Source organism: Hyperoodon ampullatus (genome assembly GCF_949752795.1).
Source record: "Hyperoodon ampullatus genome assembly, chromosome: 2".
NCBI classification, from domain to species: domain Eukaryota; kingdom Metazoa; phylum Chordata; class Mammalia; order Artiodactyla; family Ziphiidae; genus Hyperoodon; species Hyperoodon ampullatus.
In genome coordinates, this window is record NC_136915.1 from 36,555,356 (window position 1) to 36,569,050 (window position 13,695).

General features: G+C 55.0%; 1 protein-coding gene across 2 annotated transcripts in view; it reads left to right on the top strand.

Moving 5' to 3' along the window:
* The window catches only part of SZT2 (SZT2 subunit of KICSTOR complex), a gene marked incomplete at its 5' end in the record, with an annotated part of 50,820 nt that overhangs the window by 13,472 nt on the left and 23,653 nt on the right, over window positions 1-13,695 (top strand). Inside the window, 22 exons of one of the 2 annotated variants that reach the window (XM_079697564.1) lie at window positions 486-617; window positions 1,388-1,529; window positions 1,916-2,022; window positions 6,326-6,536; window positions 6,762-6,932; window positions 7,349-7,583; window positions 7,773-7,902; window positions 8,635-8,777; window positions 9,030-9,182; window positions 9,329-9,443; window positions 9,658-9,875; window positions 9,973-10,188; window positions 10,578-10,656; window positions 10,903-10,997; window positions 11,265-11,433; window positions 11,634-11,748; window positions 11,862-11,975; window positions 12,177-12,347; window positions 12,512-12,616; window positions 12,857-12,973; window positions 13,080-13,244; window positions 13,336-13,540. In XM_079697564.1, coding sequence (XP_079553690.1) covers window positions 486-617; window positions 1,388-1,529; window positions 1,916-2,022; window positions 6,326-6,536; window positions 6,762-6,932; window positions 7,349-7,583; window positions 7,773-7,902; window positions 8,635-8,777; window positions 9,030-9,182; window positions 9,329-9,443; window positions 9,658-9,875; window positions 9,973-10,188; window positions 10,578-10,656; window positions 10,903-10,997; window positions 11,265-11,433; window positions 11,634-11,748; window positions 11,862-11,975; window positions 12,177-12,347; window positions 12,512-12,616; window positions 12,857-12,973; window positions 13,080-13,244; window positions 13,336-13,540 — 3,308 coding nt within the window. Of the gene's footprint in view, window positions 1-485; window positions 618-1,387; window positions 1,530-1,915; window positions 2,023-6,325; window positions 6,537-6,761; window positions 6,933-7,348; window positions 7,584-7,772; window positions 7,903-8,634; window positions 8,778-9,029; window positions 9,183-9,328; window positions 9,444-9,657; window positions 9,876-9,972; window positions 10,189-10,577; window positions 10,657-10,902; window positions 10,998-11,264; window positions 11,434-11,633; window positions 11,749-11,861; window positions 11,976-12,176; window positions 12,348-12,511; window positions 12,617-12,849; window positions 12,974-13,079; window positions 13,245-13,335; window positions 13,541-13,695 lie in introns of both variants that reach the window. The other variant, XM_079697565.1, reaches the window with a different exon arrangement.

The following is a 13,695-nucleotide window of genomic DNA, read 5'->3' on the forward strand; positions in this document are numbered from 1 at the left end:
CTGAAAGGAAGAACTAGAACACATAGATATAAACGTCTAGCAAACACTGAGGACTTTTTCATTGGGTTGGAGAGTAGTACACCCTCAGGGTTAGGGTGAGTGGGTAGTTCCTGTTGACTTGTTTCCTTTCTTTATGAAGAGGGGGGTGGGAATTATCTGCTCAGGGTAAAAGAAAGGAAGGAGCATTCACTGGGGGAATAAGATTTTGAGCTTAAAAAAGAGAAAAGGTCCAGAACAGCTTCTGTGTGCAGTGCTTAGAAATCAACAAGAATAAGAAAGTATGAGTCAATGAAAAAGGCTTTGCCTGGCCAGATAGGGCAGCTTATAGACAACGTTCCAGAGGCCAAGGTGGAGGAAACTGGAAGATCTTATGGCGCCTCCATGCTTGGGGAAGCCCAGTGTGGAGAATAAATAGGGAGACCAGAGGGGTACTGCCCAGTGTCCCCCTGACCTTCATGTCTTGCTCTTTCCATTGTGCTTCTCAGGTGCTGGTCCAGGGCTGCCTTTTGGACCCTTCCCAGCGGGAGATGTTCCTGCAGCAGGTGTATGAGCAGCTCTGTCTCTTTGAGGATAAGGTGGCCACCATGCTGCAGCAGCAGTATAATTCCCAGAGTCAGGTATGTGGGAGAGAAAGTGGGTAGAGGCCACTTAGAAAGAGAAGCTGTTAAGGGACAGAGAGGAGAGAGGAAGGACAAGCCAAACATTATAGAGGGAAAAGACAGCAGAAAAAAAGGGCTAAAAGCCAGGGACAGAGGGAGCCAAGGAAAGAAGTGCTAGTGAGTGCACACAACAGGTTTCCTGTTGAAGAGGGCTCGGATACACTCCCCAAGACACACGTTCTTGCTGGGAGAAAATGTGAAGGCCATTTGCTTGTGTTTTTTCAGTCCCGGATCATCTTCCCCAGTGGCTCTGAGAAGGTGATCATGGGTGACTTTGATCTCTAGTATTTTGTACAATCAGTGATAAAGCTGCTTGGGCTCACTACAGTGCACTTTCTCGTTCCTTTAGATATCCTAGAAGTAGCCAGGCAGATAGCAGTTCTATATGTCTGAAGACTTAATCTGATTGATGTGTAAGGTATTTCATAATGGCGATGGGAAAAATATGGAAAAGGGGCCTTATTGGCAAAAGGTGGGGAAGCTCTGCTGCAGTACAGTGTGGTGCTTCATCTGGTGCTGGACCACCTGCCCATCTGAGGGTCAGTATCCAAGCACACATTAGGGGAGGGAGCATAGTCAGGGACTTGGCCGCACAGTAGGGGAATTGGGGTCCTCACAGGATTAGGCCTGTCTGGCCTGGGCAATGCTGGGCTCTAAATTCTGGTTTTGCTGTGGAGGGGGCAGCAGTGCCATCTGTCCCATTCTCTCTTTTCTGTAACTTGAGCCAGGCAGAGGACCAGTCCCCAGACTCAGGGGAGCCCCCGGGCCGGAAAGTGGGAGTCTCCATGGTGACAGCTGATCTTGGACTGGTCAGTATGATCCGTCAGGGCATCTTGGCACTGCAGTTGCTGCCGTCAAACTCCAGTGCAGGTCAGTAGAAGGAATGTTGGTGGGATTGGGGAAAAGGGGGAATACAGGAAGGGAAGGGTTCCAGGGGATCAGTGGGCCCCAGGGAAGTGTCTGTTTCCTTGTTTGTAAAAGGTAAGTGTTTCTTAGTGTATATCTCAAGTACCCCCGCTCTGACAACCGTCATGGACCCTAGTGGGGAGGAGTAGAGTACCAAGGTCGTCACTTAGGAGGAAGTTGGGGTCCAGCCCTCCAGAGGAAGGAACAGGAGGGAAGCAGAGAAGGAAAGGTGCTGGAGGATCATAAAACACACTGGTTGGTGGACACTGAGGCCCCGTCCATCAGATGCCTCCCCGTGACTTTGGTCAGGCCAGGGTCCCCAGGTCTGAGTCTGATGCTTCCTGCTCCAGGTATCATTGTGATCACAGATGGGGTGACCAGTGTCCCTGATGTGGCTGTCTGTGAGACGTTGCTGAACCAGCTTCGCAGTGGCACTGTGGCTTGTTCCTTTGTGCAGGTGAGGACTTTCTGGGAAGGAGGAGAGGGAAGTGTCGTAGATCACAAGGTGGCATGTGGCTGGTTACTTTCTTGCAGGCAATGATTTCCCGGGTAAAGCCAATGGCATAGTTCTGGAGGGTGGGGGGGACATCATGTCTAGAACAGGGTAGGTACTGTGGTAGGAGAGGACTCTCATCTTTGTCCTCTTTCCTTAGGATGTGAGAGACAGCATGTTATAGTAAGAAGAATGCAGAATTTGCAGTCTGGCAGTCAGTTCCAGTCCCACCTCTCTTATTAGGTTAATTATTACTGTTTTGGTTGCAAGGGTCAGAAAACCCAGCTCAAACTGGCTTAAGCAGAGGAGGGAGTAGGTATATTCAGGGACCTGCAGCCAGTTTGGGTTGACAGACTATAGGATAGGAGGCAGAGAGCTGTGGGAAACAAGGCTGGAGGGTAAGCATAGGCCAAGCATGGAAAGCTGCTTCTAATGTGTTAGGCGTTCCAGCATAATTCTGCGGGTGATACAGATATATGGAAGGAAAACCACTAGCTGGGTTTATGCTTTATAAAGGTCACTCTTGTTGCTGTGGGAAGGGCAGGAGAGAAGGCAGGGAGGCTGTTAATTGCAGTGGCCAGGTAAGAGAGGATCAGGGTTTAAACTGGGGGGATTCAGGGTAAGAGGGAAGGGGGTAGGATTGAGGAAATGAAGCGGTAGAGTCAACATAACTTATGATCAGCAGAATGTAAGGGGTGAGCAAGAGGGAGGGGCTGAGGGTGTCTCCAAGTTTCTGACTTCACTGATGACTGTGTATCTGGCAGAGCAAACAGAGCAGCAGCTGGGGTGGAGTGAGGACAGGATGGTGAATCCAGGTGTTGTGCATGTTGTGTTTGAGGTGCCTGTGGGTCAACAGGGTAGCTGTAAAGCATCACCTCTGGAGTTAGGCATGCCTGGCCGGCATCCTGGCTTCACTTACTGGCTGTGTGACATGGGGCACATCACTGTCACTTCTTGGTTGGATTCATTTGTAAATGGGTGAGATGATGCATTTAAAGGGCTTAGCATAGGGGCTTCCCTGGTGGCGCAGTGGTTGAGTGTCCGCCTGCCGATGCAGGGGACAAGGGTTTGTGCCCCAGATCGGGAGGATCCCACATGCTGCGGAGCGGCTGGGCCCGTGAGCCATGGCCGCTGGGCCTGCGCGTCTGGGGCCTGTGCTCCGCGACAGGAGAGGCCACAGCAGTGAGAGGCCCGCGTACCGCAAAAAAAAAAAAAAAAAAGGGCTTAGCATAATGCATAATTATGTAATAAATGACTGCTGTTCATAGCAGTTATCAGTTGGATATGCAGATCGGATACTCAAGAGACAGCACTAGCTGAGAGATAGCAAGTTAGGATTTGGCAGCCGACACATGGTGTTTGAGAAGGGAGGAGGGTCCCCAAAGAACCTGGGGGCCACCAGTGTTCAAAGATCTTTCATAGGAAGAGGGCCCAGCAAAGAATGAAGGGAAATCATCAGACAAGAACCAGGAGCTCTCGTGTCAAAAATTTCAGAGTTTGGGGGAAAAAAGGAGAACTTAACAGCATGAGATACAGCAGAGAGATCATGTAAAATGAGGAATGAAAAGTGCCCTTTGGGAGATCAGCTTGGTGCTTTGTGACCACCTAGAGGGGCAGGATAGGGAGGGTGGGAGGGAGACTCAAGAGGGAGGAGATATGGGGATATATGTAAATGTATAGCTGATTCACTATGTTATAAAGCAGAAACTAACACACCATTGTAAAGCAATTATACTCCAATAAAGATGTTAAAAAAAAAAAAAGAAAAGAAAAGTGCCCTTTGGGTTTGGCGATTAGGAGGTGGTTATGGGGATTTTTTCCAGGCCATTTCAGTGAAGAGGTGGCGAGGGAAATGATTGCAGTGGATTGAAGAGTGTTTAGAAGAGAAGGAAGCAGAGAAAAGTGTTGACACGCAGAATTTGGTTGTTCAGATCAAGTGGGGAGTGAGAGAGGGAATGGCAGCCAGAGGGGAGTACAGGGTGGAAGGAGAGGGGTGTTCTGCTTTGTTTTGTTTTTTAAGCTAGAGACTTCAGCATGTTTCCAAGGAGCTGTGGTGAAGCAGAGTTTGAAAATAAGGGAAAGGAAAGGAAGCCGGATGGAGTAAAGTCCCTAAATTGACAGGACGGCATTGGCTCAAGAAACAGATGGAGGGACTCTTTAGGAGCAGGAGAGTGTCACTCCTTCTTTGAGACTGGATAGAAGTGAAGGTGTAGATAAATTCTGCCAAGGGGGCCTCTGATTTCTCTCCAAAGTAGGAGGTGAGGATGTGTACTGGAGGGAGGGAGGCAGGGAGGCAGAGCCGGGAAGGAGGAGCAGCACTGAGGCCGGCCCTGAAGGACTAGCTGGGTTGGGTGTCATATGTTCTGATGTGGTGCCAACCTACACAACTATGCAGGGTTTTTTTCCATTTGGGATTCATTGGGATCTCATTTGGGATTCATTGGGATCTCATTTGGGATCTGGGTATAGAACTTGTGATCCTAGTTGGGGTTTTCAGGTGGAAGCAGAGAAAAGGTGAAGACAGCCAGGGAGTTGAGAATGATGCATAAGAGGTTGCTTGACCATGGGGTCCAGGCTGGGTTGAGAAAGGAGGGCCAGGAGGACGTGGATAGATTTGAAAAGAGTAGAGGTTCAAGGCCTGGGAGCCTTAATGAAGTCAAAGAGCAGGAGGAGGATAGAAGGAACCTAAAACTGGGACAAAGTTGTGTGTAATCAGTCGGATGTGGCAATTGAATTTGCAAAGAGGAAATAGTTCCAGGTGAAGCCCAGGGCCAATGTGTAGTCAGCGGGCAGGTGAGTGGAATAAGGTTCCTGGTGATAAGGGTTAAGGAGCAGAGAGGCCAGGGAATTGAATGAACCATCTAGAGTACATCTGCAAAGGGCCAACTAGTAAACATTTTTTAAAAAAATAAATTTATTTATTTATTTATTTTTGGCTGCGTTGGGTCTTTGTTGCTGCACGCGGGCTTTCTCTAGTTGTAACTAGTGGGGGCTACTCTTCGTTGCGGTGCACAGACTTTGCACTGTGGTGGCTTCTCTTGTTGTGGAGCATGGACTCTAGGCATGTGGGCTTCAGTAGTTGTGGCATGCAGGCTCAGTAGTCGTGGCTCGCGGGCTCTAGAGTGCAGGCTCAGTAGTTGTGGTGCAGGGCTTAGCTGCTCCACGGCATGTGGGATCTTCCCGGACCAGGGATCGAACCCATGTCCCTTGCATTGGCAGGCAGATTCTCAACCACTGCGCCACCAGGGAAGTCCCCCAACTAGTAAACATTTTAAGCTTTGTGGGCCATGTGGTTGTCACAACTATTCAGCTGTGCTCTTATAGCCTGAAAGGAGGCACAGGTGGTAAGAAAATGAATGGGCATGGCTGTGTTCCAATAAAACTTTATTTATTTATTTATTTTACTTATTTTATTTATTTATCTTTTTGACTGCATTGGGTCTTTGCTGCTGCATGCGGGCTTTCTCTAGTTGTGGCGAAAAGGGGCTACTCTTTGTTGCGGTGTGCGGGCTTCTCATTGAGGTGACTTCTCTTGTTGCAGAGCACGGGCTCTAGGCTTGCGGGCTTCCATAGTTGTGGCATGCAGGCTCAGCAATTGTGGCTTGCGGGCTCTAGAGTGCAGGCTCAGTAGTTGTGGCACACGGGCTTAGTTGCTCTGCGGCATGTGGGGTCTTCCCGGACCAGGGCTCGAACACGTGTCCCCTGCATTGGCAGGTGGATTCTTAACCACTGCACCACCAGGGAAGTCCCAATAAAACTTTATTTACAAAAATAGATGATAGGCTAGATTTGACTGCAGGTTCTATGTTGTTTGCCAGTCTCCAATCTTTAGGCTTGGTGCTCAAAATATGGTCCACAGTCCAGCAGCCTTGGCATCACCAGGGAGCTTGTTAGAAATGCAAAATCTCAGGCCCCACCCCAGACCTGCTGCATTTTAACAAAATCCCCAGGTGTTTTGTGTGCACCCTAAAGTTTGAGAAGCACTTTGTTAGACACTGTAGTCTTGAGATGATGACAGGAATCCAGTGAACCAGTGGCCAAAATCTTTAGTGAATGGGGGCCGGCTGGTATTTGATGTGGAGCGAGGGGGGTGTGGCTAGATGGCATGGGCTTCAGATAGAAGGACTCAGGGAAGGAAAGCTGCAGAGCAGTGGTCTATCTTGGGAGAACACTGGCCCACTTCCCACCGTGCGGGTCAGGAATGGGAGCAGTCACCCAGCCCGGTGCCTCTTTTGGAGCTAGGTCTCTAATGGCTCACTTTCTTCAGGTAGGAGGAGTTTATTCTTATGACTGTAGTTTTGGCCATGTGCCCAACGTGGAACTGATGAAGTTCATCGCGATGGCAACGTTTGGCTCCTACCTGTCCACTTGCCCTGAGCCCGAGCCGGGCAACCTGGGTCTGACTGTCTACCACCGGGCGTTTCTCCTCTACTCCTTCCTGCGCAGTGGGGAAGCCCTGAACCCTGAATATTACTGCGGTGAGTGGCAGACTGGGGCAGGTGTGGGAACGGGGGAATATAATGTGGACCTAGAGATGATGCAGGAATCCATCTGGGGCTTGGGTCCCCGGGGCACTAGCAGCATAACTGGGGCTGGCGGCTTTGGCACAGTTCTCTCGCGACTCAGTGTAGCCTCTGTTCCTGTGCCTCTGTCAGCTAACAGATAAAACACTTTCCCCTTCCCCGTCCTCACTGGTCTTCTAGGCTCTCAGCACCGCCTGTTTAATGAGCACCTGGTCTCCGCAAGCAGCAACCCTGCCTTGGCCCTGCGCCGGAAGAAGCACACTGAGAAGGAGGTGCCGGCTGACTTGGTCAGCACCGTGTCTGTGCGGCTTCGAGAGGGCTACAGTGTCCGAGAGGTCACACTGGCCAAAGGTAAGGGTTTAGGCCCTGCTGTATCCCACAAGTCTGAACAGAGCAGAAGACACGCATGTACCGTGCATGAGAGGGTGTCTCAGTGACAGATTCTGCCTGTCATTTGAGACAAGTGGGTTCTGAGTTGCCTTCAGGGCTTAGTTCTCTTAGCTTCCCAATTCCATCTCCTTTTGCCCCAGGTGAGTCAGCTGAGGATGGTGTGGTGTCCTGAACTTAGCTTTGTTTTCAGATTACTCCTACAAACTACAGTTTGTGTCAGTTGGCGGGCTCTGGGCCTGCATTCTGTGGAACCACGCTTGGAACCTTTGGCCAGGCTAGAGTTCCATGGGGTAGGTGGGGTTTCGGATAGGACTCAGTCCCAGGCCTGGAGTCCCATGCCCTCCTGCCCTAACCAGCTCTCCCTGCTTCCCCTGAAGGAGGGTCCCAGCTGGAGGTGAAGCTGGTGTTGCTGTGGAAACACAACATGCGCATTGAGTACGTGGCTATGGCACCCTGGCCCCTGGAGCCTGAGGGCCCTCGAGGCACCCGGGTGGAAGTGACAATGGAAGGTGGCTATGACATCCTGCATGATGTGTCCTGTGCACTAAGGCAACCCATTCGCTCGCTGTATCGGACCCACGTTATCCGGCGGTTCTGGAACACGCTGCAGAGGTGAGTGAGGTCACCGCTCAGTGAGGGGTGCCCCACTTGTTGTGTAGAGGGACAGATGTGTGAAACTGGGGGCTAGAGAGGGTCACCCCGAGCATTAGGCTTGTGTCCAGGGCCCCCTGTGCCGCTGCGGCTCCCCTCCTCTGACTCACCAGAGTCCGGTGAGGCTCAGGGTTGGCACTTGTTCTGCAGCATTAATCAGACGGACCAGATGCTAGCCCACCTTCAGTCCTTCTCCTCAGTCCCGGAGCATTTCACGCTTCCCGACAGCACCAAGAGCGGAGTGCCTCTCTTCTACATCCCGCCCGGCTCCACCACCCCGGTGAGGGGCCCCAACGCTCACTCTCCCCATCTTGTGCCCACCCAGACTTGGATTGGCACTGCATCTAGAGCCCAGAACCACGTTCGTTTTCCTCTCCTCTCAAATCTGAGGCCCCCAAACCAGGACCCTGAGCTTTCGCCTTGAGAGCCCCCTCCCTCTTTCCACGCCCCTGGGGGAAGGAAGGGTCTATAGAGAGAGGCTGTGGTGTGTCAGAGGTAAAGACTTGCAGAATGTCTAGGTGGTTTTCTCCCAGCCGACTGCGAGCCCCCTTGCCTGTCTCCATGTGGCATACTCTGGCCTCCCCCAGCACCTTCAGCCAACCACCGTGAACTGTGCACTTCCTGAAGACCATGGCTCCCTTTTTCCTGTGCTTTCTCCGCACTCAGCCCCGGCTGTCAGCCTTGCACTGACAAGCAGGGGGCTTATGCTAGCAAATAATGGCCTCATCCTGGGGTCCTGCCATCACTCAGCGGCTTTCCTCCAAAGTCAGTGATGGAAGTTCCATCCTTTGCCTGGATTCAGCTTTAAAGGGCTACACAGCCTGTCCCTGGGCTCGTTCATCCTAATCCAGCCTTCGTATTGCAGGCCATTTTTGCCTCTGTCCCAGGCTGGGCCATGGGTTCCTTTAGCCTTACATCAGTGCCACCTCTGACCTCCTGAGCCGCATGGCTCTGTTTGCTGCGTGGAGGTTATTCATGAACGCTCCTATAGGGCTGTCCTTCCTGTCCCCAGGTGCTCTCCCTTCAGCACAGTGGTTCCGACTCCTCCCACGCCCAGTTCGCTGCCTACTGGAAGCCGGTGCTGTCCATGGATGCTAACTCATGGCAGCGTTGGCTGCACATGCATCGCCTGGTGCTAATCCTGGAACATGACACGTGGGTATCCGCCATAGCTGGGCCATCGTTGGGGCGGAGGGGCTGGGGTGAGGGGACAGGGAGTGATGGAGAAGGGAAGCAGCAGATGAGCCCATACCGACCTTGGCCAAGAAAACTCCGAGCCGTCCTAGCCCTCCTGCTCGTGAGCCTTCAGATCCTCAGACAGGACCTAGCAGAGAGAGGTAGCAGTCTGTTCTTCTGCCCCATGACTGGGGCTGGGGGCGCTGCCCTCTCTCCACACCCTCTTCCCAGGCCAATCCCCAAGCACCTGCACACCCCGGGCAGCAATGGCCGCTACAGCACCGTCCAGTGCAGGATCTCACACTCCTCGCTGACCTCCCTGCTCCGTGACTGGAGCAGCTTTGTGCTAGTCGAGGGCTATTCCTATGTGAAGCTGCTCTCCAGGTGGGCAAAGTGATGTCCCCTCACTCCTCCCCCTCCCCCTCTTCCCACGTCTCTTCCTCTCACCCCAAACCCTCTCCCTCCTACCTCCTAAACCCATCTTCTCCCAGCCAAGGGCTGCTCACGGACTCCCTCCCGTTTCTCCCCAGTGCCCCAGACCAGCCCCCCTCCTCCTTCTACATGGTCCGCATCATTTCCAAGGCCCCGTGCATGGTGCTCCGCCTGGGTTTCCCCATCGGCACGCCAGCACAGGCTCGGCACAAGGTGAGCTGGGCCCCGACTCACTCCCAGACCAAGGAGCCCTGGAATGTTGACTAGCTCTTTCTCCCCAGACTCCCCAGGGCCAGGGCCAGTAGAGGGAGGAGCCCCCAGACCAAGTAAGGCTTGGGGTACAAGGCTTTCTCACCTTGTCTGTGGGCCCCTTCTCCACATCTGTAAGAGACAGGAGTAGGAGGATCCGATCACATTTTTCCCTCAGATCGTGTCGGACTTGCGGGAAGAAATCCTGCGCCTACGTTTCCCCCACCGAGTGCAAAGCAAGGAGCCAACACCCAAGGTGAAACGAAAAGGGCTGGGGGGCGCCGGTGGGAGCAACTCTCCCTCCAAGTCACCCCCCCTGCTGGGGCCACAGCAGGCCCTGTCTGATCGGCCCTGCCTTGTGGTCCTGCATAAGCCACTGGACAAGCTGCTCATCAGGTTGGTAAAGAGAGTGGGGACAGGGCCAGGAGCACGTGGGGGGCTGCGGCTAAGCTGGGTATGAGTAGAGATAAACAGAATTGCCCCCGTTGCTCAGGTATGAGAAGCTACCGCTGGACTACCGGGCACCCTTCTTGCTGACACTGGAGCCACCAGGGCCACTGCCCTTGGTGTCGGGCCGCTCGGCCTCTTCTAGCCTAGCGTCGCTATCCCGCTACCTCTACCATCAGCGATGGCTCTGGAGCATCCCATCAGGACTGGCCCCCGCTCTGCCGCTCAGCGCCATTGCCCATCTCCTCTCCATCCTCACTGAGTACGTCACCAAGCCTGCTGGGCGACTTGGGGCAGAGTCTAGTATAGACTCTGGGTTTGGAAGCTGGCAGAAAGTCTAAGCCAGATACTGCCCCGTCTCAGCCCCAGTTTCTGCTGTGGCCGCTGCTATGCAGAGGATCCAGCACAGAGCAGTGTGGGCTGCTGCCCTACCCACCACGACTCCCCCGACTCAGTTTATTTTGGCCTCTGGCCCTAACTGGACCTGCCACCCCTGAGGGACCAGTCGTTTGGGCAGGGCCACCAGCAGACAAGTCTGCCTGGATGGCTGCTGGAAAGTGGGTATGTAAGTGGCGTGGGAAGCAGGGGCTGTACACTAAGTGTCTCTCCCCATCTCATCCTGTCCCCGCCCCCACTCTTGTGGGGCTTCAGAGTCCGGCTCTCGGAAGGGTTCCACTTTGCCTGCAGTGGGGAAGGAATCATCAACATGGTCCTGGAGCTTCCAATTCAGGTATGTGCTGTCCCTCACGACCCCTCCCACCAAGGTCCATCATCATCCCAGGGATACTCGCCTCTGAGCTGGGTTGGGACTGCTGGAAACGCTGCCTCACAGGGACCCTGTGGCCAGAGGACCCAAGGCCTGAGGCCAGTCCCAGGACAGTGTGGCAAGGGGACTAAAGTGCTGAGGGTCAGAGCTAGGCCAGGCCAGATCTCTGCCTGGGCTGAGGCAGGGCCAAGCTCTCCCATCCTGTCCCAGAATGAGCCCCCGGGGCAGGCTGCAGTCGAAGAAAGGCACACGTGCGTCGTCCAGTACATCCTCTTCCCCCCGCACTCTACCTCCACCAAGGACAGGTGAGGCCCAGCCCCTCTCTGAGCCGCCTTGCTCCACATCCCCCCTTCTTCCTACTGTCCCCTGAAGTTCTGTCTCCCAATGCTGAGAGGGTGGGAGATACTGTCTCCAGATGCTTTACTGGGCAGACGCAGGTCTGGAAAGACCACGTGTAAATTGTGGCTGTCCCGTGTGCCCTGGCCTTCCCACCCTCCGTGGACCAACTCCCAACCAGGTGGTGGTGGGTTGGACTCTCCTTTCTTCCAGGCTCAGAGCCCTTCCTCCTTTAGCTTCTCAACAGATGATGACAATGATGTGGAGGTGGAGGCCCTGGAGGGAGACTCGGAGCTCAACCTGGTCACCGAGGTGTGGGTGGAGCCGCAGTATGGACGAGTGGGACCTGGCCCTGAGAGCTGGAGGCACCTCCAGGACTTGGCGTACTCTGAGATCCCTCGAGCTGTGAGTGGCCTCAGGAGTACCCCACCACTTATCAGGTTGGGTGCATCCCCTTGGGAGCAGCACAGCTTGGTGGCTTCCTGGTCCCCCTGAATCTCCGTGTTCTGAATGTCCGTGACTGTGAGGGCTTCCTTGAGAGCTGGAGGTTGGGGTCCTCTTGGCCAGGAGGGGCTGACCCCTGCCCTCTGCTATTCCTCCTCTAGCTCCACCCTCGGGATGCTGCCTGCATAGGCTCCATGCTGAGCTTTGAGTACTTGATACAGCTGTGCCAGAGCAAGGAGTGGAGTCCCCTGCCCCCGGAGCCGAGGGTCTCTGACGGTCAGTGGGGAGGGGGCCCCTGGGGAGGAGCAGGGGAGCGGGTGGGGAGAAGGCAGCCACAGAGGGGGACTGTGGGCCTCACTGCGCTCTCGTCTTCCTTCCCTCCCTCCCAGGCTTGGACCAGGGAGGAGACGCCTGTGTCCACGAGATCCCTTTCCGTTTTGACCTAATGGGACTGTTGCCGCAGTGCCAGCAGATCCAGATGTTCTTCCTTCTGCTTTCCAGAGGTGGGTGAACCTTGTACCTAGAGTGCCAGCCAGCCAGGGAGTGTTAGAACACAGAGGGCAGATGAGTCTGCGAATGAGCGGAAGAGTGAGGGGGCAGGAGGGGGCTGGGAGGCTGCAGGAGGGGCCGGGCTGTTTGGGGCTGAGCCGGGGGCGCCGGGCAGCAGGAGGCCTTTGGTGCTGAGCAGAGTGTGTGTCGGGCAGAGCCAGAGGGCGTCCCTCTCGCCGAGGGGCCCTGTCCCGCCAACGACATGGTGCTGTGCCTGCTGCACAGCTGCCTGGGGCAGGAGCTGAGTGACCGGGAGATCCCGCTGTCCGCCGCCGACCAGGCCGCCTTCCCGCGTGAGGTGCTGCGGAGGAGCTGCCACAGTCCACGTGAGCCCCCGCCTCATTCCCAGCACCGGACTTCGGCCCAGCCGCTTTCCCCCACCCCACAGGGTGGCTTCTGTCTGGGTCTTGACCTCCCCTTCCCTTCACCTCAGAGCCCTGCCTCTCTTGCTGGCCCTGCTCTCTCCCACCCCGCTCTACCCCCATTGTAGGTCCAGAGGGGCCACCGCTGGGGGACTGTGGGATCCTGAAGGATGAAGCAGGCGACAGCACCCAGGCCAGCGGAGACTCAGTTCTTCCCACCCGGGTCAGCACTGGTGCATCCCCTTGAGCCCTTTGTCATAGTGACCTCCTGCCGTCCCCACATATTCACACCCCAGCTTTCCATCACTGGGGATACTAAGTGTCCCCCTCCACTGACAGGATGCCATCATTCCCCTTGGTCCCTGATCTTGCAAGCTGTCCCTGAGGATGGACTCTCGGGTGGAGGAAGAGAGCGGGCATTGGATGGTCCCTTACAGATGGCTCTAAGTTTGTTTCTCTCTTACAGAGTCTAGGCCCTTCTGAAACTCTCGGGCCTGTCAACTCTGCCCAGCCCCCTCAGTGGCGCTGCTATGCAAGGCTTGTGACCCCCCAGCATGTGTTTCTGACTTTCCTCCCTGCGACCTTCTCAGGTACCAACCGCTGACCTCTCTCACTAACCCCCTCAGATACAAGCCCTGGAGCTCCCTCACCAGTCCAGCAGGCGGCTCTGAGTTATGTCTTGCTTTTCCTCTTCAGATGTCCAGCATCTGGCTGCCTATGGCCTGGAGGGACCCTCTCAAGAGGAAACAAAGTCTAAGTTCGAGGACTGGAGTGGGGCTCCCAGCCTGAAAGATCTGGGAGGAACTGGGGTCAGGGCAACAAAGTCCCAGGTCCCCATCCTCAGTGTCACCCCAGCCAGCGGTAAGGCTGCTGACTCTTAAGTCAGTTAAGCAGCAGCGGGAATGGGAACAGATAAGAGGGCTCAAAGCCATGTGCCACCTCTTGCCCACAGACAGTGCCCAGAATCCAGGAGAGCTGAGCCCACCCTTCCATCGGGACTTACCAGCTTACACTGGGCGCCAGGCTTCACAGACAGAGGGTGCAGACGGGCCCCGGACCCGGTGTCCTGTCTACATCTATAGCTGTTCGCTGGAAGCGCTGAGGGAGCAGATGGTGGGTGTGCAGCCCCCTCAGGCGCCCCGAGACCTCGTCTTCCGGTGAGTGCCCTCAGTGTTGACCTAGGTCCTCTCCCGACCCCCAGCCAACCGTGGCCCCCAGCTGTGGCTCAGATACATACTCAGGGGTACGGACAGACAGGTTGATGGTCAGTGGCAGGAACTCAGCTTCTGAGCCATGTCCTGCCCGTTTCGTG